This window comes from Haemaphysalis longicornis, unplaced genomic scaffold (genome assembly GCF_048455015.1).
Source record: "Haemaphysalis longicornis isolate Haplotype H1 unplaced genomic scaffold, Haemaphysalis longicornis Haplotype H1 scaffold_8, whole genome shotgun sequence".
Taxonomy (NCBI): domain Eukaryota; kingdom Metazoa; phylum Arthropoda; class Arachnida; order Ixodida; family Ixodidae; genus Haemaphysalis; species Haemaphysalis longicornis.
Genome location: NW_027526445.1, coordinates 45,792,064 through 45,816,355, shown reverse-complemented (window position 1 = coordinate 45,816,355; position 24,292 = coordinate 45,792,064). Strand labels below are relative to the sequence as shown.

At 47.7% G+C, this 24,292-nt stretch overlaps 1 protein-coding gene across 1 annotated transcript in view; it reads right to left on the bottom strand.

Moving 5' to 3' along the window:
* The window catches only part of LOC144148276 (papilin-like), a 226,226-nt gene that overhangs the window by 183,618 nt on the left and 18,316 nt on the right, over window positions 1–24,292 (bottom strand). Inside the window, exons 3-5 of the mRNA XM_077679835.1 lie at window positions 22,034–22,227; window positions 20,544–20,604; window positions 7,896–7,998 (exon numbers count right to left, since the gene is read on the bottom strand). Of these exons, the coding sequence (XP_077535961.1) occupies window positions 7,896–7,998; window positions 20,544–20,604; window positions 22,034–22,227 (358 nt within the window). The remainder of the gene's footprint in view (window positions 1–7,895; window positions 7,999–20,543; window positions 20,605–22,033; window positions 22,228–24,292) is intronic.

Sequence of the window (24,292 nt, the reverse complement as noted above, 5' to 3'; positions counted from 1 at the left end):
ATACATTCAGTGGGAACATGAAAGCTGCGCGCTCAGATGTGAAGACAGCGCACCGGTGCTCGTTGCTATATAACACCACTCGACCATATTAAAATGCGATAACTATGCGCAGGGAAGCATGCGAGCTTCAATTTGTCGTGATCGGTTTAGCGATAAAGCGCATAATTAGAAAAATCAAGCACAATCGTGAAGGGAAAAAATAAACATAAAACGAAGGTTGTTATCATCTGTTCTTGAGATTGTCTTTATCCATTTGTCTCAAACTTCGGTGACGGGGAACTCGTAAAAGGAAACATTTCTCACCTTACCTTCTTCAGATATTCGTGTATACCATCGTGCTCCTTCTAAAGAAAAACTCGCTTCAGAGAACTCAATAAGCTGTATTTTTTAGGTCTGAAATTTCGTGCTTTACAAACAGCAGACGCAACTTACGCTCCACGCCGCGTCTGCAATAGCGTGTTCTGCACGGCTGCGCCCACGCGTGCTGCGGCCGCGGTGGCGAGGAACGCCAGGGCGTAAGTAGCGCCACTCCACTAGCAGCGGCGAAAATTATCCCTGCGACGGCGGTGCTGAGGCCGCGCTGGCTGGGCAGGTCCGAAGTATAGTTGGTCGTGGCTTAGATATACAAGACGAAACTTTTTTACCGCCCCGTCCGAACTTAACCTGTTGCTTTTTACAACACTAGTACGTTCAAAATTACAGTACGGCGCGCTGATATGGGATACCACTCACAAAATGCTAACAATTGCACTTGAACATGTACAGAACAATGCAATTCGCTTCATTCTCTCCAAATATAACCGAGGTGCAAGCATAACAGCAAAGAGAAATACATTTGGCCTACTAAGTTGCCTTCTCGTCGAAAGCTTTTCGTCTAAACCTGCTCCATAAATTGCATCACCACCCGGAACTCTGTAAATTAATTCCACCACCTCAGTACACTTCCCATCACATTGATGATGATGATGGTTGGTGTTTAATGGCGCAAGGCCGACAAGGGCAAAGAGCGCCAAAGAAGTTATTTAATGAAAAGAAGTTATTACCACAAAAGGTAGGTATAAAATGTGTAAACCGGACCTAGTAAGATCAATAAAGACAATGGTGATGGCTGGTGTATAGGGCCAGATTTGATTATGCATGATAGGAAATGAGGTTTAAAAACTTCACATCTGACAAATATTTAAACACGCGTTTCACAGAAACCATGGCATCGTCACCCAGAAACAACGATGGGTGTAGGGAAATATGTGGTCTGTAGAGTTCTCTGAAGTGTTTGCGTCGTGTTGTGTCAAGTGCCTTGCATTGTATGAGTATTTGGACTACGGATATGCCCTCTCCACACCTGCTACACAGGGGTCTTGGAGATCCCGTGAGTAGGTGCGAGTGCGTTACATGTGTATGGCCTATCCGTAATCTAGCTAAGGTAACTTCAATGTGCCTGTTGTGTGAGTCAGTAGTGTATTGTCCCAAGTGTGGTTTTATGACGTGTAGTTTGTTGTCTGTCTGTTCGCTCCAGTCTGCTTGCCAAGTTTTACGGAGTTGCTGTCTTATGTGTGGCTTGACGTCTGTGTAAGGTAGTGTTGTTATGTTTACTGTGTTTCGGAGTGCAGCATTGGCGGCCATTTCATCCGTCAGTTCATTTGCGCCGATGCCAGAGTGGTCTGGAACCCAACACAGTTACCTCAAGGTTTGAAGAATACGCCAGCATAATTGATTGGAAGACAAGGTTAACCACATGGTTTTTCGATGACTTTCCGGATGTTAATGCACGGACGACGCTCAGCGAATCTGTATAGATGATGGATATAGGAATATTATGTTCAACTATGTGATTTACGGCCAGAAAGATGCCATATGCTTCTGCCGAAAAAATACTTGTCTTTGCATTCATGGTTCTACCTCCTTCAAAATTGGGTCCATGAGCAGCACAAGACACCGCAGTGAACGTTTTGAAAGCATCACTGAAAAACTCTGCAGCCCTGCATTTATCCTGCAGATACATGAAATGCTGCTGAATCGCAATTCTTCGTGCCCTGATCTTATCAAGATGCGTAAAAGACAGATCACAGAGCACAGGGCGCAGATTCCATGGTGGTATAAAATCAGTGATGGGTGTCTTGTGAATGTCTAAAAAGGGTACCTCATGCTCAGAGGTTTCCCCTCTTACCCTAAGTGAAAAAGGCAGAGAGTTGGATGGACGATGTAAGAACAGTTGTTGTGAGGATGTGTTATTAATGGTGGAATTAAAAGGGTGGTTAGTCAGGGCCATGATTTTTGAGGCATACAACAAATCCATGTAGATCCTCTGGTGATATAGGGACCATTTATCACACTCGGCGTAGAGGCTCTCGACTGGCCTATTGCGAAAAGCACCACATTCAAGGCGAAGACCCAGATGCAGCACTGGGTCGAGCATTTTCAGTGCCGTTTTTGTTGCAGACCCATAAATGACGCTTTCATAGTCCAATCGGGACGCCACTAGGCTTGTAAAAATACGTAAGAGGAGTTGCTTGTCCGTTCCATAGGACTGGTGCGACAAGATTTTAAGAATGTTGAGAGCCTTTAGACATTTATGTTTCAATTGCTTAATGTGGGGGATGAATGTAAGTTTTTCATCCAACACCACTCCTAAAAACTTGTGTTCCTTCCTCACAGGAAGCGAAACGTTTTTAAGTGTAATGTCTGGGTCCGGATAGATCCCACGCTTCCTGGAGAAGACAACACAGGTGCTTTTTTCTGGATTAAGTTGAAACCCATTCTTGTCTGCCCAGCTGGCAAGTTTTTTGACAGCGAGCTGGACTTGACGCTCACAGATGGACATATTGCATGATTTAAAAGATACCTGGACGTCGTCTACATACATGGAATAAGAAATTGTACGTGGCAATGCCTTCCCAAGGGACTTCATTTTAACTATGAAAAGAGTGCAGCTTAAAACTCCACCTTGCGGAACGCCGTTTTCTTGTACATGAACCCTTGAGAGTGCGCTACCAACTCTCACACGAAAAGTTCTTTCGGACAAATAACTAACAAGAATGTTCATCATGTTCCCTGAGACACCAAATGAATTCAGGTCACTGAGGATCCCATAGCGCCGACGGTGTCATATGACTTCTCAAGGTAAAAAAACACCGTTGTGCAAAACTGTGAATGAAAGCGTCCTTTATGTATGATTCAAGGGCGACAAGTTGGTCGTTTGTAGATCGCCCCGCACTGAAGCCTGCCTGGCAGCCCTCGAGAAGGCCGTTGTACTCAAGAAAGTACACAAGTCTCCTGTTTATCATCTTCTCGAGGAGCTTGCACAGGCAGCTTGTAAGGGCGATGGGCCGATAGCTAGCGGGAGAGGAAGGGTCCCTCCCTTCCTTCAGGAAAGCCACTACTATGGCCTCCATCCAAGAGCGAGGAATGTGCCCCGAAAGCCATATTTTGTTGTATAGATGTAGGAGTGTTTCAATAGTGTCTGGGTGTAGGTGTTGTATCATGGTGTATGTGATTTTGTCTGCACCTGGAGCTGAAGGCTTACATGTGCTCAGAGCAAACTTTAGCTCATGAATTGAAAAAGGACAATTGTAAGAAGGGTAAGAAGCCCTCAGCTCATGTAGTGAAAACAGGGAGTTGTAAGAAGTCTGTGATTTGTTGTTATCACGCAGGAACTTCTTTTCTACAGATGTTTTGTGTTTCATGAAAGTGTGTAGTGTGCTGAACTGGACACGTGTTCGAAGTGTTGTGCAAGTGTGTTAGCCTGGTCTTCCAGTGTGTCCCCTGTTGTACTAACCAGGGGCAGGCTGTGTGTCTGTTGTCCTTTGAGCTTACGTATGTGTGTCCAGACTTTGTGTGTGTCAGTGTATGAGTTGATGGAAGTGAGGAAGGTGCGCCAACTCTCCCTTTTCGCCTCACGGCGCACTGGCTTCCCAAAAGCCTTTGCCCTTTTGAAAGAAATTAGGTTATCTGACGTGGGGTACCGACGAAGGACACCCCACGCCTTGTTCTGGGCCTCTCGCGCCCGCCTGCAGTCCTCGTTCCACCAGGGCCTCCTTGGGCTGCGGGACCCACTGGAGGCCTGGGGAATGGACTTTTCGGTGGCGTCGAGGATGTGTGCCGTGATGAGTTGGGCGGCTTCCTCCAAGTGTAGGTGTTTTATGGATGTGTGGTGTAGTTGAGATGTTTGTGTGAATGTGCTCCAGTTTCCTTTTGATTCATTAAACCTTTTATGGGAAGATGGACTGCTCGGGCCTATACCTATATACGTTAATGAAGTGGGGAAGTGGTCCCAGCCATATGGATCTGTGCCCACACTCCACTCAAGACATGGAAAGAGAAGTGCGGAACCAATAGCCAAGTCAAGATGCGAGTATGTATTGTGTCCTAAGTTATGGTATGTAGGGTGTTTTTTATCGAAAAGGCATGCTCCGGAGGATGTTAGAAACTTCTCTATCAGGCGACCTCGGGCATCCTTTCTGGAGGAGCCCCAAAGGGAGTTGTGCGCATTAAGGTCGCCTGTTAGTATGTATGGTTCGGGCAGCTGGTCAACCAGTGCCTCGAAATCAGAGCTCAGAAGTGCAAAATCAGGAGAGATGTAAATGGAGCATACCGTTATCAACCTATTAAATATTATTGTACGGATCGCTACAGCCTCGAGGACAGTGTTTAAAGAGAGAGTGTGGCATGCTAATGATTTCCGGGCGATAATGGTCACACCTGAAGAGTGGGTGCAGCCAACCCTGTCCTTTCTGAATACCATGTACCTATTTAAGAAATTTGTTTGTTTACAACTAAGGTGGGTTTCCTGGAGGCACATGATACTTGGCTGACTGGCATGCAGAATCTCATACACATCGTCAAGATTTTTAAGGAGGCCTCTGCAGTTCCATTGGATGATGTTTTCTGTTCCCATTATTTAAATTTAAGAATGACTAGAGTGCGTGTGTTCTTGTGTGTTCATGTGTCGTCTTTCGGGGCTGTTACTCTTGGATTGGGCTTTTTAGGCCTTTCTACTGGCTTGGCCGTCGGAGGCCGCTCCTTCCGCTGCGTTGCAGGCAGGAACGGCCCGACATGCATCTCGTCGTCGGATGTCCGAGGGGTGCCCGACGGACCGGGCCCCACGGACTTGGCCCCCCTTCTGGAGCCCTTCGTTTGAGCCGCCACCGCCGCGGGCGTTGGAGACGCGAAAAGAGGCACGGGCGGTGCGGTGGCGGTGGGAGCCAATGCAGGACCCGTGGTGTCCATCACCTCGGTACCCTCCAACGCACTGGAGGACGGGGGGGGGGGGCGGAGGCGGGAGCGGCACCTGTCCCAACAGAAGTGTTTTGCACCACAACCGCTGCTGCCTCAGCAAGCGGCGTGGTGCCGGGTTGGGCTGCGTGAAGCAACCCAGCGGGGGGCGGGGGCGGGACCAGGTCAGACTCGCTGAACTGGGTCCCTCTGAACACCAGACGCCGCTCCGCCCACTGGCGAGCCGCGTCAGCGTACCTCCCCAGTGGGAAAGAGGCGAACCTCTTTCGCGCCTCTGGGAAGGTGATGTTCTCGGTTACCTTGATGTTGATTATCTTTTTTTCAAGTTGGAACTTTTCACACTTGCGGGAGTACGCTGCATGCGGCCCGCCGCAGTTCACACAAGACAGGGTATCGGATGGACAATTGTCGCTTGGATGATCATGCGCCGCGCATTTCGCATACGTCGTTCGGCCACGGCAAGAGTTTGTGCCATGCCCGAACCGCTGGCACTTAAAAGAGCGCCGCGGGTTCGGGATGTACGGACGGATGGAGCAACGGATAAAACCTGCATGTATGTGTTGTGGAAGAACTGCGCGGTCAAAAGTCAAGATAATGTCCTTAGTGGGAATCTCCTTGTCGTCTCTGCGGATAGTGATGTGTCTCACGGCAGTGACGCCCTGATCCTTCACGCCGGCAAGGAGATCCGCATCCGTTTCGTTCAGGAGATCTGTTTCGGATATCACACCCTGCGAGCTGTTGAGGCTCCGATGGGGTGTGACCCTGATGTCGAGATCAGCCAGTGTAGTCTGAGCTAGAAGCTTTGCAGACTGCTGATTGTCATGTATTTCGATGAGGAGTTCACCAGACCTTTGTTTTTTGCACTTATACGATTTTCCTATTACGGCTTCAAGATACTTGGCGATCAAGAAGACTGACTGAGATGCTAGAGGTTGGGTTGGATTGAGGGATTCCATGACAAGAAATCGAGAAAAGTTATCCGGTTCAGGAAATGTCAAAGATGGCAATGGGGGAAAAGATACTTCGGTGAGGCCCCTTTTCAGGGACCGATCACGTATGGGGGGGGGGGGGTTTGTAAATACCATAGGGCATAGTATAAAAGCAGGGAGATTGTTGTACTTTCTTCTCTGACCTTACCCTGGTAGTCAAAGAGGTCCCGGAGCTCCCTGCCTGGTAGACAGGCAGGGAGCCCATCGGCCGGAGCTTGACCAAGGCTCCGACGGCCACCGTTTACGGCTTCTACCCTTCACCTTTCAACACCTCGCCACGGTTGGACACGGCTTATGTGTGGGAGCTCGGGGTCCGTGGTGTCGCTGCTCACCGTCACCAAGATTACTCAAGGTGCCCCGTGCGGGGTTCACATCGCATTGATCACTCTCACAAAGTTGGTCTCAAATCGTGCAACACAAAAATCTACTCTCATTCATTTCTCCCTGGTACATCCCGCGAATGGAACCACTTTCCCGGTGACATTGTTAATATTAATGATAACCTGAATTTTCGCGAGAATTTAGCTAATATTGTATATTCAGGAACAATCTAATGTTTTTGTTGTTATGATACTCACTGTACTGTATTATTTTTTTTGCTTTGTAACCCACTCCCCCTCTGTGATGCCTTTGGTCCTGAGGGGTACAAAATATAAATAAATAAATAAGTAAATAAATAAATAAATGAAATAAATAAATATACCCCTCGGAAGCAAGGTGTCTATAGTTGCCGCAACTTCGACGTGCTTGTATAACATTGCTCGTGCGGAACCAGGAAAGTGAGAAAACATGAATGTATGCAAAGTAGGTGGACATATAAAATTTGCATGAAATGAAAGAAAGATCACTAAATTGCCATGCCAGTTAAGTTGAGCACAAATTATTAAGACCGACCCCGTCTACTGACGCAAAGCTATCAACAAAAGGGAACACACGCCTGTAAAATATTGTCTCGCCGAATCGAATATGGTGCAACCAGAGTTTTTTTGTTGGTGTCTTTTTTACTACAAGTATTTACTTCTCGCCCAGCTTTCGTGGCTTTAGGCAAAAATACGGATCTCTTCCTCTTTTCCTTTTTTTCTTTTGTACTGCATGCAGTTTCGGCATTTCCGCATCAAAACTCCTGCCAGCCTCCGACTCATTGCTTACTGTGGCACTGTCAAGTTCGAACATCAACTTTCAACCTTTTTAAGCTGCATCAAACAGCTACAGGCCAATGCAGCATGTGAAATTCCCATCTGTTGCACCCACTCTGCATATCAAATTACCATGGATAAAGCCCGTTACACCATGCACACGGATATATAGTTTGAACTCAATTACATGGAAGGTGCACATTGAGTAGAATCCATATTTTTCCACGGCATTTGCGCACTGAACCTTAGATCTCGAAACTGCATACTAATGAATGGTTCTGTATTAAAGATGCAGCATTTACATAAACATGGAAATCAAAGTAGCAGCAGTAATACATCATTTCGTGAATATTGCAACAACTGGATGAAATAGCACAGTTCTCGCAAACTGAAGAAACTATTTACCCACTTCCACCGAGCGACTGCACTATGTACATACATCTCCAGTCTACTGTGTGAGCCCCAAACTCTCGATGATCGTTTAAAGCCCACGAAACACAGTGCACCACAAGTTAGAAGGGAACATCAAAGGTGTCACCTTTGTAGTATGGCACCCAGCTGTAGTAGCGCCCCTCGAAAGCAATGCTGTTGAACCTGGCGCACTGCTCTTCCCTGAAGTCCTTCGTGTAGTCCGGGCACTCCTGTTTCAAAGACATCGGCAAATACGCGACCTTCTTTGAAACACCACTTATATAAATATTACAACAATGAAGAGGAACTCGCCAGGCAATGCAGTACTAACGCACAGGTCCTTATACCTAAACACTCTTGTGCACTATGGCAGGCAGGGACTAAAATAGTCCGTGCAGATTGATCTAGTAGACGGTTCGTACGACTTCAAGCATTTGCTTCAGCTCTTAGTGCAGAGGCAAAGTTTGCAGCTTGTGCCCATACAAATGCACCTGCCATGAATGGGCGAACATTCAGGCACAATGTGGTCAAATATGGTACCCATTACTGGAGGCTATACCACTGTTTGTAGTTTAGCTCGCCGCGTGGGTTGTTTACGATCACCACTGGTGGGGCAGTAAACAGATGCACACGGCCGATTGGGGAAGGTAGCCTTGTGGGAAATCAATTACAGCTACTATGGCTTCAGGCGGAAAAAAGAAAAAGAAGAAACAAAAAATTCCCCGATGCTGCTCCAGTTTATTCCGAGCTGTTGTCACACTCAGCTTTTGTCTCTCAGCTCTGCACGCAAGCTGCAAGCAACTATGCGCAGAAGTCGAGAGCATTTATGAAATTACAAAAATACCTTTCAAGGGGCCAAAAATCCAAGCTTTGCAAAAACTCCTAAGGCATGGTAGCACAAAGCCGCCACCCGAGTATCTGTGCAGATACCAAAAGCACAGCTTCCAATGCTGTAGACTGTGTCAAGTTGCCAAGTAGCGTTGACTACCAAGGAGGGGGGGAATGTCCTGCCTTAAACCCTAGCATTATGACCTATATACAGGCACACATTGTACAATGGCTCTGAATTGGATAAATTACTGTGAAATTCTGCACATAATTGGATGAAGAGCAGAGCCAACTTTGACGAATGCATCAGACAAGAGAATACAGAACATGCCGCTGACTAACAAAGCTGTTATTTCAGAGGGCTATGGATGGCTCCAAGTGGTCCGTCAGTCTTCCGGGAGTTCCGACGACGATCGCGAGCCCCTTGCAAAGCCACGCCTTCTCGGACTTCTTGTTCTCCCCTCCCATCAGGACGCCCGGAACGACCCACGGGCAAGCCTTGCTCAGCTTCTCGAACCACTCGTAGGTCTACAGCGCCAACTCTCTGGCCGGCACGATGACCACGGCACGCACGCCGTCCGTTCTTGTCAGCTTGGGCCTGATCTCCTGCAGGCGGTGCAGTGTGGGAAGTGCGTAGGCCAACGTCTTACCAGAGCCTGTGTGCGATTTGATCAGGTTGCCGCGATGCATTAGGAGCGACGGTATGGCTAGCTTCTGGACTTCCATGGCCATCGTGATCTGGAAGCGATCGGGGAGGCAGGAAACAAAGTGCGTGGGCACGGAGATGTCGGTGAACTGCTTACTTGGCGTCGACGACTGTCGTCTGCTGCACCGGTTCGGGTTCGGCGAGCGAGGCACGGCCGTCAAACAGCGAAGACGCCTGCAAGACGTTTTTCGCCTTCTTTCGCATCGGCTGTTCGTTTCTGCGAATCTCCGCATCGCCGTCGCTTGGGGCATCCGAATGCCTCTCGCGATTCCGTTTGTTCAGTGCGGTTCTCAGCGCTCCAGCTGTTGTCGGAGTTGTACGTGGCGCGATGGGCCTTCTAACCACTAGAACAGACAGAAGTTTCTTCGGATCACCCCCGTGAAAGGTTGCGGCAGCAGCAGCAGCGAAAGTCGCGAACAGTTTCCGTCTCGGCTGGAAGTCGGTGTTCAGGTTGAGCACGATGGCGGAGTCGTCTATGGCCACGTGAGGCAGGGGTCCGGTGGCTTCGCAACGGTTACGAGATCGGAAAGCAATCGTAACGCTTTCCAAGAATCATGTTGGCTCACAGGACTCGTTCAGCATTGGAAACGCACAGCACGACAAATACATGCCACAGGCAAGCACCCACGTTTCCAGCGAACCACCAACAAACGCACGCTGAGAACCGCAAAACGCACAAGAGCCCATAACGGTACGCAGGCTTGGTGCAAATGCCCTTCAACGCGTAGCGCACTCCGTTTGACAGTAGTGCCACCGACTGATTTAAAAAATTTGCCCCCTCCACCCCCCCCCCCTGCTGTGGAAGAAGAAAAGAAATGTACCTTTCCATGGTGCAAGTTTCGCGCACGATTATTTCGCGCTTTTCAAATTTGAAAAGTACGCATAGTGTTTCAAGTCTTCAGGGAATGACTTTGCGAATGCGAGCCGTCAAAAACAGGTGGAAGGCCCCCTCTCCATTGCTGCTTCTAAGCAGGCCCACAGTTATTTCACTTATCAGGTGCGAACTGTTAACGACGGGTTTCCCAGGTGTCTGGAAACACAAGTACGGCCCCAGTAATGTGCTCGTTCGTTTGAACTATTCGAAATGGTCTATTTTGTTTGAACGAACTCTTCGGTTTCGTTGTGCCATTGCCATTTGAATAGGAAGGTCAGACCTACAAATCTCTGCTCTCGTGTAACACTCCGTAAAAATGACCATGGGTTGAGCTTGTTCATAAGCGAATAATTCCTCAAGGACTTTTAAAAAACAATCTTTCGAATGGTTCTAAGATGCCGATAGAACGTGGAGAAAGTGCAGATGCGCCTCTATACGCACGAACCTAAGGTTACTCCGCGTCCTCCCGAAAACACACAGCAAAGAAAACTTTGACACATTAGTCCAAAGTTACACTCTGAGCAATTTCAGAGCACGGAATTGAGTCGTATATCTTGCGACCGCACGCTTCTGTTCGAAAATAATTTCGGAAATAAGGGAAAGAGCAAAAATTGTTCGAATCGCCAAGTTCAGGAAAATTTTCAAGGGAGAAACAAACTGGCGCTCAAAAAAAACTATCCGGGATGGAGCACCGGGTCGGGGGGGTGCGTGCTCACCGTACCTACACGCACAAGGAAAACAGCGCGGGAAGGGGCGATTTTTCGCAGTTGAAATGCTGAACGGACTGAGCCACAAAAAGTAATCCGTGTAGCTTCGCCGCATTTTAAACCAAACGAACATTCAGTTACCGTCAGCACTGTCCTATTAATAGTGAAACTGCAGCCTCGGGACAGCTGCATCTTCTTCTCTTTTAGCATGCCGTTCACACATGAGCGCACGTCAGTTTGCCGCGCTACGTTTAAAGGTGGAGGTTATTTGAAACATAACTTAAGACTGGAAGCTAAAATCGCAGGACAAGGATGTCTGATTTATTAGGCGCGCTGCACTTGAGCTATGCAACGCTTACAAGAAGCAAAACAAGTGGAATACTTGTGCTTTTGTGTCTGTTCTTATGGGTGTGTGTGTGCGCGCACAGATGATAGTGATGTGTAGTCGACTTGGCAATATTTTTGTTTTGTTTACTGGGAATGCGTTTTGTTTTCTTTTAAAGCGAAGCTTTTTGCCTCTACCCCCAAGGGTTATGTCGCGTCCGTTGGTGTCAACAGAAAACTCCCGTGAACCAATATAAGACGTTAGTGGCACAGCCATGGAATCGAACCTGGAAAGAATACAGAAACGAAGCTAGAGCCTCTTGTCTTAACGATTGAGCTTCGAGCCCACGCGGAGACGGAGTAGACAGGCGGTGCACTCACCGAGCACATCTGCGGGTATACCCCCTGTGTTCTCGCTGAATGCCACGTGATAGCGTCACGCGATCTCTCGCGCCGCTGGGCGTTCCGCCCACGGTTTGTGTAGTGGCAGCGTGCGCGCCTTGCGGATGCGCTAGGAGTTATAAAATTAAAAGGACACTCACACTATAGTGCCTAGAATATACTTATAGGCACTATACTCACACAAACGCGCCCGCCGATCTCGTCGCCACCGTCGGCAGCGGCAGCGACTAAGGAGAAGTGGCCTCGTCTAACACCGCGTTTTGGCTTCACCTAATGTTATAAAAAAGTTTCCACTCATTGTGCTTCACCAATACAGCTCAACCAACCACCGTTCATGAATCCTACATCGATTTAAAGGGACACTGAAGTGATTTGTAAACATTGCGGGATTACTCGCGCAAATTGTAGTCCGGAGTCCATAGGCATTGTTTCGACCACTCTGAGCGCGTTTACGCGAATTTATTTAATAGAAAAATCAATTCGAAAATGCTGTCCTCCTCTCTGCACCCTCGCCCATTTTCTGTGGCGTTTTCGTGTGACGTCAGGGGGAGATGAGCTGGAAATTGGCTGCGCTACTGCACGGCTCCCCGACCTTCCGACAGAGTCAGTCGGCCCAGCGTTCAGTCCACCGGCCGCCGACGGGTCGTCGCAATTCGCTGGCTCAGTTGAAACTAAACCACAACACGTTTGTGAATGGAAGAATGTGCCTTTCTTTACTTTGTTAGTTTGTACACTGTATCAATCTCCGAGTCCGGGTCGCTCCACACAAGCGCTGCACAAGTGCACATGCGACGCCTCGCTGACTGGTACGCTAAGGCCACTAATCTAAGGCCACTTGAAGGCGGGAGAAGAGTCAGCGAAGTCAATTTAGGTACTAAGGAAATAAAATCAACTGCAACTTTTACCGTACAGCGCAAAACTAGAGAGCAGGCAGCACTTTTTTGCGTTGGGTGAACAAGCACAGCGGTCAGCAGCACGACCGCACTTGTGCGAACGCTTTTCCGCCTAAGAAATGCAATTGCTAGATGTGAGATATTGTGGAAGTTTGGGGGACGCCTACTGCACGAGCGCTATACAAGTAACAGTCACACACAGTACTTGAAATGCTAAAACTAAATAAAAGTGTAAACTGGTTATATATTATATACCTTACATATAAAATCTCGGCAGGCACGGCTCGTGGCCGAGTGGTCTGATGCGCTATGGGTATTGTTTTGCAAGTCGCGAGTTCGAATCCCCGAGAGTGCATGCTTTTTTTGTGTGTAAGTTTATTTTTTCGTTTGCGGCCGATGTTTTCTAAACTTAGTTCGCCATTTTTGGGCCGCAATGTTCACTGCTCCACGAGCGACTTCGCAGAACGCACGCAGACTGACAATGACGCGCTAGTAAGTTCTCGTTGGCGTGCTGTTGCCACAAGCCCCTACTTCTGGTGGGCAGTGGGCACAGGCCTGAATCAGAGCACCCTAGGCATGGTGCGAACACGCTTTTTACGACACAGGCCTGAGTGAGGCAAGCTCCGAATATGCGGGAAAAGCGCATGGCATTTGAGCGTCTGCAGTGACGCGCAGGGCTTTCATCCACTGCGTATACCTCGGCTAGTGATTTCTACGATTCCATGCTTTCCTGGGAGGTTTATCTTAGGCATTTGACAGCCGACAACACGGCAGAAGCGCGGTACTGCGATTACTGAGATATCGAGAATGCCCATCCAACGATGCCGTCGGATGTCAAGCATGTTGTTTTACAGAACGGAAACCGAAACTTCGTTGAATGCTAACCTTGGACATCGTCCAATCACGGTGCCATCTCCTCCTGACGTCACAGTCTTTATTTGGTGCGGCAGCCGCAGACCGCGCATGGTAGTTTTTCTTCTTTCCCGCTTTATAAAATAACTGACGACTTATCAACCGGATAAACGATGAAAAGTGTGTTAATTTGAGCCAGTCTACGATGTGCAAGCAAAACCGGGAGCTTGACAAATTCACTTCAGTGTCCCTTTAAATTTAGCAAAGATTCCCTTTGAAGCAGTAAAGGATGTCGTTAAGTACATTTCATTTGTCCCTGGCTTCACCGTATGTGGAGCCACATGTGTGAAGTCAAGTGACGTAGCATGGGTAATCGTTGTGGGTGTCGTTTAAAGTTTCGCTTTCCATCCACCTTCACAGGGTGGACTGGCGGGCATTTTTTGTTTGTTTGTTCTTATTAAGTCATCATTCAGGCTCATTTAATAAGGCCCCACAAATTCTCTGCCTGCCTGAAGTGTTACGGGACCCCGCTAGCGGTTTACTGGTTAGATAGAACTCAAGTACATATACTGCAGACCAGAGGGAGCATCGTCAAAGTGTCTCACAATATGCAGTTGAAAAGAAACACGATGTGCGTATGTTGAACAATTGCTACTTTGATCCATCCAGGTGCTTCGAAACGCGTCGGGTGTACTTTGCCAGTAAGAAAGAGCTGAAGTTAAAAATGGGGGGCGGTGCATCTCTGGCCCAGGGTTGAAAGTTAAAAACCGGTGCTCGCCTCATCAGGCGCGAGTGGGCCACACACAAAAACCACTTCGTCAAGCCGGACCTCGTATACGTAACTGCGCCAAGTTCGCTTTGTTATACTTCGAAGTTCTGCGTGAGTGACCATGGATTTGAATGCCTTTAAACTGAACATTTTATTCTTTTTTTTTCAACCCCACGCACACCGATGTGCCGACCCTTTCCAATAAAATTGTGCTCTGTTATTCTTTTTTATTTCTTTGTGTTGGTATAACTAAGAGTTTACTGGTTGCATTGCCTTTTTTATTCTCATCGGTGTTCCCTGCAAAACGGGAAACTTGATTTAGAACTTACGCTTGGTTTTTTCCTTAGGCAGATTTGGGCTATTTTTGCATTGCGCGCACTGCAATGTCGTCGTGAGAAACTCGCTGTAAGTAATTGACCGAAGTTTCTCGGCTCACCTTTTTTTATCAGTTATAACGAGACACGTTAGTTAATGATGGGAAACGTATTTAGACAACGTTAAAAGCGTAACAAACACTAAAGGCGAGTTGTCGATCCCCCATAATTAGCAGAAAACAAGTCCCTATTTCTCGGGTACGCTCGAGTTAGGAGCATTGGAAGGCTCAAGTAATTTCAACACAACACGTACTACATCATTCCTCCATTTCAACAACCAAACAAGCACCAAACGCAGAGCGAAAACTACCCTTTCCGTATCGGCGCAAACAAGAAAAAAAAACGTCTTCTGCGGTATACACGTGTAATCGAGACACACGCACAGCGAGGGAAAGAAAAATGAAGGCAACAACTTCAGCGAGTTCCAGCTGGAGTCAATTACCCTGAAATTCTGACATCTCGAGTGGCAATTAACTCGCGAGAAACGCGTGCCAGCCGACGCCCCACAGCCAGATGTACGTTGTCGTCCTCTGGAATCATAGCTAACGCCGCAGAAGGCTCGCACGCACCAACTAACGCGTGCGCCTATTTTAAATTACAGACGAGGCGCAGAAGAACACTTTAGCGCTGACCTCGAGGCTCCATATCTCCTCGGTCACACTCTCGCGTTACATATTAAGAAACACGCACTACCTCCCCACACTTTCTGCTTTCGTCATGCGTACAAACCTCGATTTTATATGCCTCGAGCTTCGCGATCGCTGCGTCGCCTGCCGCCGCTTCTCCAAGCCGCGGGATTTCCGCTGCATGGCTGATAGGGTCTCGTGCAGTGTTTTGGTTCTGTTTCGCTTCTTTTCGCATTTCCGCGCCATATAAAACTTGTTATGGTGACGTCTATAAGCAAAGAGTACGTTTAGGTCACCTAAAAAGCAGCTGCGTCTTCGTGAGTTACTGGAACGCCAACAAGAGCTACCCGAGGACGCGGTTCTGCGCGCTTCGTCACCGCTCTTCCGGGAGTCGGCGGCGGCAGCAGCATATCACTATTATAATCAACGAAAACGTCAGGCACAAGTGAATTCTACTGTCGCCTTGTTTAGACCTGATACTGGCACAGCGAGAGGTCGGTTTCGTTTTGCAGCGCGGTCAACGAATTCGGCTTCGTGCCGAATATATACGTCGCAGAAAAATATGTTTCGTGGATGTGATTACCCAATCCCGGACAATAACTTCTGCCTCTTATAAGAATATAAACCATGCAAAAATGTTAATTATATTACAAGGCTGTGTTTCGATTAGTATATGCCCACTCACGCCTTATAGCAGGAACCAAGGGCAGTTATGAAAATACGGAAAAATAAACGCTGTGCAAGTCAAGAAGAGACAGAATAGCTCTAACTGGAATGAAAAAACCTAGTGCAGCTTCTGATATGCCAAAGACGTTCGTCGAAACTTAAACCAGGTGAGATTCTCCAGACCAACTAGACGCGAAATGCACTGCTATTTCGCGAGAAATGGGCGGTGGGAGGGGAGGGCAATGCTGCGTACAAATCCTGAGCGAAATCAAGCATTGAACGTTGTAGTGATCACACAAACAAATGTCGCGTTCACTTTTTTTTTTTTTTTGCTTTTACTTCAACGAAGAGCTGATCACTCGGTGGTCGCATTTTGGAAATATACAGGGTAGGCAGTTCAGAAGCGATGAAAGGTGTCGTTGGAAGACTGTAATCTGATAAGGCCCTCGGATTTCTGTTTGTGCTTTATTCTGCAGGCTCCCTGTGTCATATGACGATGTTTCGGAGAAGCGTTTAGTCGCGGACGCGGATTACATTCTAAGCCCGTCTCCGCGCTGCTCGCGGAGGGTATATGTAGCAAATGAATGCTTACGGGCGCTCGCCTTACGACAAGAGGACTTTTTGTCGTTTGCTGATCCCCGAGTATATTTCTGCATTATACATCGTACTTTCGTTGAATGTTCGTGAAATTAAGACACACTGGCTAGGAAATGGTGGTTATCAATATATGAGCTATGATATTGGCAACCGTAACTGGCGTGCTGTCAGGTATGAGTACCCCACTAGATTGTGTGAGCGCACAAAACCGATTTACATCATAGTGTATAGCCGTAGCATGAACATCTCAGAAAATATTAGTTACGAAGACACTGTTAGAAAATATCGCCGCTGTGTAACTACAATAAGCTCCATGCATACGCCCGTTCCACGACACTGGCCTGTGAAACACACCTGGCGCTTATTCAGGCTGGATGTACCACAGTAAGATCGCGTGAGAAACATTTACACTCTCGTAAACAAACCCCATTTGCGAACATAGACTGCTCCATATAAACATGGATTTCCAGAGGCCACAAACGGTAAGTCTCAGTGGTGAACGTGCGGCAACAGCAGCATCGACAGTGAGGCACGGGACGGGGACTCCCGCGGCTGCTTTCGAAACGGGCCGCTAGAGGGATTTCAGTGGCGCCACTACAGGCAGCGCTCGAGGCGTACAGCTAGAGTGAACTCTAGCGTAGCGGTCGGGAGGAGACTGCGTGAGCGCCATCTTTAAAGGGACACGAAAGGGAATTTTTCAAGCTCCCGTTTTTGCTTGCACTGCGTACACTGGCGCAAATTACCACACTTTTCCTCGTTTATCTGGTTGCTAAGTCGGTAATTATTTTCTAAAGCGGAAAAAAATTAAAACATTCATGGACGGTCTGTGGCGGCCGCACCAACTAAAGGCTGTGACGACAGGAGGAGATGCACCTTGATTGGACGATGTCCAAGGTTAGCATTCAAACAGGTCTCGGTTTTCGTTCTGTAAAACAACATGCTTGATATCTGACGTTATCGGATGGGCATTCTCGATATTTTAAGAACCGCCATACCACGCCTGTGTCATGTTGTCGGCTGTAAAATGCCTCAGATAAGCCTACCAGGATGGCTTGGAATTGTAGCAATCACTAGCCGAGGCCTACTCAGTGGATGAACGCCCTCCGCTTCACCGCACACACTCAAATGCCATGCGCTTTCCCCCCCCCTCCCCCCATATTTGGAGCTTGCCTCACTCATGCCTGTATCGTAAAAAGCTTGTTCGCACCTGGCCAAGGGTCTGCTTATTCTAGCCTGTGCCCACTGCCCGCAAGCAGTCGGTGCTTATGGCAACAGCACGCCAACGAGAACTCACTAGCGCGTCAGTGTCAGTCTGCGCGCGTTCTGCGAAGTCACTCGTGAAGCAGTGAACGCTACGGCCCAAAAATGGAGATCTCAGTATACAAAACATCGGCCGAAAACGAAAAAATCAACTTACAAGAAAAAAGCATGTACCGTCGGGGATTCGAACTTGCGACTTGCAAAATCATATACCTAGCGCACCAGACCACTCGGCCACAGGCCTTTTTTTTCTTTATTACCAGTCTTCAACACACACGTACAACACAACAATGACCACACTCTGCTTGTGGTACAACACACACCGACATACACATACCAGCCGTGCCACCGGCTAGGCTTTGTCATTTAATCATCACTTTAGAGTAATTAACGGCTCCAGAAAATCCAACCAATCTGGTACTGGCTGCTGGACTCTCAGCCCTCTACAAACTGCGTGACACTCTCTCGCAGAAACTGCCGGGCCGGTCGGGAAGCCACGTCGCCATGGAGCTACGCCATGCGCGCCCGCCATATGCTGTGAAGGCCCAGAAGCATTAGAGAGTTTTAGTACAGCGTTTGTTGCCTTTACGTACGCTAAACGCTAAATTTTTGCGTCCCGCTACGTAAACACCGCGAGCGGAGTTTTAGTAGAGCGTCCCAACAGTTTTGCGTAGCGGCACGCTAATGCATACGGCGCCATCTGTTTAATGTTTTGTGAAATGACTCGCCGGGTGATTTGCGAGCGAAGTGCCGGTGTTCTTGGAGATTTTACGACTATCCAAACAATTTAAACAAACGCTTTCCCGTTAGTTTTGAACGCAACACGGCCACAGCACGGCATGAATATCCTCTTACCTGAGTAAGTTCCATAAAGACACCGTTGAAGTCCCGCGGAACTTCTTTCGTGCAATTGCACAGAACGCCCAGAACTGAATGCCCGGGTTGGACGCATACATTTTATTCAACTTCAAAACAATCGAGAGAGGCGTTTCGAACGACCACAACGTCACGACATGCGTTGCAAGTCTGAACTGCAATCGACCGGCGATCAGTTGCCTCCTCCTGCCCGTCGTAAATTCGGCACTCACCTCGCGCGCGATTTGCGGGGTGGAACACTCTGGCGCTAGAGCCGAGAGGGCTTTTAGCCACGCACACTGTACATACCCGATGCGAGGTTGAGTCGTACGTCGCTCGAGAAAGATAATCCAGAGCATGGGAAGCACAGTCCACCCGCAGAAACACAACGTCCCATATCATCGCGAACGCGCCCACAACACACACACACAAACACCGCTTCGGTCGCTTGCCTGGCTACAAAGCTTCGTTCGGGCAGTCAGCGATGTCACGACGATACGGAGCTGCGCGAGGGGCAGTGTGCTAAGCACTCGACGTATTTAAAAACACAGAGACAAAGAACTTGGTTCATCGGGAGCAAATTACTGTCGACAGAAAAGCGTAATCGTGGGTGCTTGCCGGGCTACTTGCCGCCATGTTAGAAACGCAAGCGGCCTCACGTACGCAAGCTATTTCGCTGAAATAGCATCCGTCCGCTAAACGCAGAAGCGGCTTAACATACGGCGCATGCGCAGTGAGAATGACGCAAAGAAATAGCGTTTGCTAACTGTTTGCGTATAGTTGCGTACAATATTCTAAACCTCTCTATTATTAAATCGTAGGGGACTCCTTTGTTATTTTCTGTGTTTAAATACCGTATAGAGCACTAGGCCACAGGCCGACGCTGCCGTTGAGGGAAATATGAGGTATACAATATATACCCAGTTTACACTTTTTATTTAGTTTTAGCGTTACAAGCAGTTTAGCTGACTATTTGTCGTTTAGCGCTCGTGCAGTAAGAGTCCTCCAAATTTCCACAGTATCTCCCTTCTAGCAATTGCATTTCTTAGACGTAAAAGCTTTTTCAGATGCGTTGTCGTGCTGCTGACCACTGTGCTTGTTCACCCAGCGCAAAAAAGTGCTTCCTGCTCCCTAGTTTTACGCTGTACGGTAAAAGTTTCAGTTGATTTTATTTGCTTAGTAACTATATTGGCTTCGCGGACTTCTCCTGCCTCCAAGTGGCCTTACATCTTCCTACTAGCGTACCAGTCAGCGAAGCGTCGAATGTGCGTCGTGCAGCGTTTGTGTGGAGCGACCTGGACTGGGAGCTTGATACAGTGTACAAACTAACAAAGTAAAGAAAGGCACATTCTTCCATTCACAAACGTGTTGCGGCTTAGTTTCAACTGAGCGAACGAATTGCGACGACCCGTCGGCGGCCGGCGGGCTAAACACTGCACCATAAATGCTGCGACGACTGACTCTGTCGGAAGGTCGGCAAGCCGTGGAGTAGCGCAGTCAAGCCAAACCATCTCCTCCTGACGTCACACGAAAACGCCACAGAAAATGGGCGAGGATGCAGAGAAGAGGACAGCATTTTCGAATTGATTTTTCTACTAAATAAAAAAACGCACTCAGAATGGCCGAAACATGGCCTATGGACTCCGGACTACGATTTTCAGTAGTAATCCCGCAATGTTTACAAATCCCATCAGTGTCCCTTTAATGCGTGAAATAAAGCAAACTGGCCAGCGACAAGGCACTGCGGAAGGAGCATGTGTATAATACAGTACAGGGGTAATTCCTTCCACCGGAAGAGGACAGCGTTATTGTAGCTTTTCTACAAGTTAGCCGTTTGCAAATCAATTACACCCATGCAAAAGCGGCATGGGATGCAAATGACTGATCCCATGCACTGCCACCCCTTCACGTGACTTGGCGTCACACGTGAAGCAGTTTAAGTACACTACCGAATACTGATCATTGTATATGTCACCACTGCGCTATTCATATGAAACATCCGAAATTCATAAAAGGAACCTTCCGCGTAAATGTACACTCACCTCGACATTGCAGGAAAAGTACCTCTTGGACGGACCGACGCAGCCATGAGTTCCGTCAGCCCTGGAAGATCAGAAGAGAGCAAGAAGAAAGCAATTCAGTGGAACTAATTTGCGCGAATGTGTGATGCCTTCACCACTAGTGCGCAGAAAAAGGGTGCACCGAAATGCTTACGGTCACCCAGAGAACGAAACCCTCTACACAGGCAACCGGTTTCGTTATAAAGAACACTTCATTAAAACCGGGTATGATTTGATCTTAATGAACCGCGGCGGGTAGTGCCATAATATTCGAATAAAGCGATTTATTAATAACGATGATTACAACGGCACGTTCGCACTACGCCAGGAACACGCAAATCACACGCCATCGTCGACCACCTGCCATCGTATACGCCTGCATTGGCAACCAAGGCGAAGACGCATCGACGAGGCGAGATGTACGGGTTAGCGCCACGCGGCCGCCGCAGCAAATGTACGCGTGCCCGTTCTTTACGACGCTTACCACAGGACGTCAGAATAAACACACGACGTCCCAAGTCGGGCAACAAGCGACCCTACTGTCCTCAGGGTATTGCATGCAGTCATGAGATGTATCACGCACGCACTATCCGCCCTTACGCCGCCGTTCCTTGCATTCACCCGCATTATAGGTTATTTACGTAGATGCGTTGACAATACCTTATGAGGTCGAGGTAACGACGGACGCCCTACTTCTGTCGGTTTCATGTGCTGTGAGAGCTTACATACTGCTTCGGTTAGATATGCGCAATATCGCCTCTGTACGCGTAAAGAGCCAGGAAAGAGGCTGGAAGGGGAAAAAAGACGAGAGAGAGAGAGAGAGAAAGTGGAACTGGCGCCGACTTGTGTTTCCTTTTTAATTATCCGCGCTTTTACCGCAGCACCTGGAAAATGAGATAAAAAGAGAGAAGAGTGGCAGTTCAAAGCGCTCTACGCAGGCAGCTAGAGAGGAGTGATGCGATTTTGACCAATATTTGGAAGGTTTGACCGATATTAGAAGCTTTGACCGATAATTGTGCGCTAGTTTGTTCGACAGCCATGAAAACATCGGAGCGCCTGAGCTCACCGAGACAGCAGCTCGAGGAACTAAACGTGACGCAAATGTTCACTCTTACCTGAGCCCCTTCGAGGACGTATCAGCAGCTCTGAAGCGTTCGCATGCGAGGTAACAAAACAGCCTGGCAGATCTCATAGAGGCCAGTGCTCTACCGCGGACCACCAGGGCCACCGTGAACCCCATCCGCCGAACTTGAAGCGAGCGGTGTTGGCTTTTGGCACATGATCCAAAGATACAGACCGTTTTCGTCTTTCAAACCTTGATAAGACCCGAAGTGTATCGAAGCTGTGTTGCGCAAATGGCTGCTTCCAGGACATGGACGAATGATGATGAGGACTGAGCCCCGTCCCTTGCAATGGGCGATCAACAGGGTTCCCGGCAGGGTCGGGCAGACTGCAGCTGCAAGGGCGCTCACCGGAAGTCCTCGCAGACGCGCGTCTGGTAGGCGACACCTCCTCCGCAGGTCCTTGAGCAGGAGCTGTTGGTGGTCCAGGGTCCCCAGGGCCCTGACTCGTGGTACGAGCCCGGGTTCAGGCCCAGCGTCATGTTCTGCTGGAAGTGGTGCTGCTGGTGCTGGTGCTGCCGCCGCTGAAGGCCGCGCCGAATGAGCTGCTCCCGTCACCAGGAGGGCAGAGAGAGAGAAAGAGAGGGAGGGAGGGAGGGAGGGAGGGAGGGAGGGAGGGAGGGAGGGAGGGAGAAACATGTCCCCGAGTTGCAATAGAGGACCGCCAGTACAACCGCAGAACAAAGTTATCTCGACTATATATGCACCCGCACTTTCAGTTATCGACTACACTGTTTCGAGACCTTTGAAATCTTCGAAGAAGTACGACGCTGGTTACGCCCGCCTACGTTCTGGGGACTGCATTAACTAAGCGGCGACAAGTCCGCCCCTACCCAAAAGAAGAAAGGAGTGTAGGGAATTATGGGAGGCATACTCATGATTGGAAACGGGTTTAATTGGCCTGGGAGGAAAGGCATGGGCGGTGAACCCGACCCGCTGTTTGTTTGCTTGTTTATTTGTTTCCATAAATGCACACACGTTATAGCGGAAAATATGGCAAAGAGTTGCTTTGAGCAACTTGACCATGCCGTACATCCTTGGCAGGGTCAGAACAACAGCGGAGTGGAAACAAAATACACAATACGCAGACACAGCTTCTGTGTGTCAAAAAAACTCCTACCACCAAAATACAATATATTCAAAAGTACAATAGATAGCGCATCAACCAGTGCACATAACAAAGTGAGGCCAATAGTCATTAAAAAGAAAATATATGCAACAAACAGAACAAAACAACAAGGAACTAATCACAAACATCATATTCTTTCAGAACAACAAGTTATACAGCATAGATGTAGTACGCGACTTAATATATAAAACCAATAAATACAAGCCCATTCAACAACTTCGAAATGATATACCCGGTAATCTGCAAGGTGTAGTTTGCACGTGGGCGAGGGACATGCCAATGTTCAGACAGTCTAGTAAGATAGGGCGTTGAATTAATTTGGAGATTAGCTATCAACGAAATGTTCTTAAAATTGTTTTTGCTTTCTAGAGTATATGTGTAGGCTAAGCGGTACTTAAGATGGTCCTTAATGATAGGTAGACAAAGTTTACTGAATAAAGGGGCCGCAGGAGCATCGCAAGGTGCATTACATAGAAGCCGAATAATTCTTTTCTGTAGCTAAAATAACCGATTAATATTAGTTGCAGAAGTTGTGCTCCACACGAGACAACAATAGTTAAATATACTTAAAAATAGTGAATTGTACAACAGTAACATGACTTTAAACGGAAGATCACGTACATAATATACCATCCCAAATACACGCGAAAGTTGCCCTGCTAGAAAATTTGTGTGTATTTCAAGACATTTCTTGGTTGGAAAAACACCTAGCGTTTTTGCAGACATGAAGAGTTCAATTTTGGGGTTGTTTAACATGATATCAGCCGGTAAAAAGATATTTCTCTTTCTGGATTTAAAAAGCATCGCTTTCGTTCTGTCAATGTTAAGTCTGAAGCCGTTGCCCGCTGACAACCTGTGTATTTTTTTCAAGCACTTCATTAGCGGTTTGTACCAACTGCGTGACATCGCAAGATGAAGCAAGGAGAGTAACATCGTTAGCGTAAATTATGTGTTTTGTATCAGTGCCAACGTTCACAATGTCATTAATGTAGATATCGAAGAGAAGTGGCCCTAAAATACTGCCTTGTGGTGCACTTAAGTGTAGTTGTCTAATTTTAGAGCAGAGGTTATTTACCTGAACAAACTGGCTTCTGTGACCTAAGTATAAGTAAAAGTTTTACACCTAAGTATAAGTTTTAGAGCTACGTCGCGGATTCCTCAGTGACACATTTTTTCGAGAAGTAGTTTATGATGTATACTATCGAATCCTTTGCCATAGTCAATTAAAACTCCAAATGTGAGTTGTGGTTTTTCAATGCTTTTCAGAATGAATACTTTTTGTTCAAGTAACGCTAGATGTGTCGACCTTCGTTTTCTAAAAGCCTACTGGCAATATTGTAACATTGAGTTCTTTTCAAGAAAGTTATATAGGCGATTGAAGATCATTCTTTCGAAAGCTTTAGAAAAGATAGTATTGAAATCGGCCTGTAGTTACATACCGATGCTATATTTCCTTATTTGAACAATGCAAGAACCTTCGC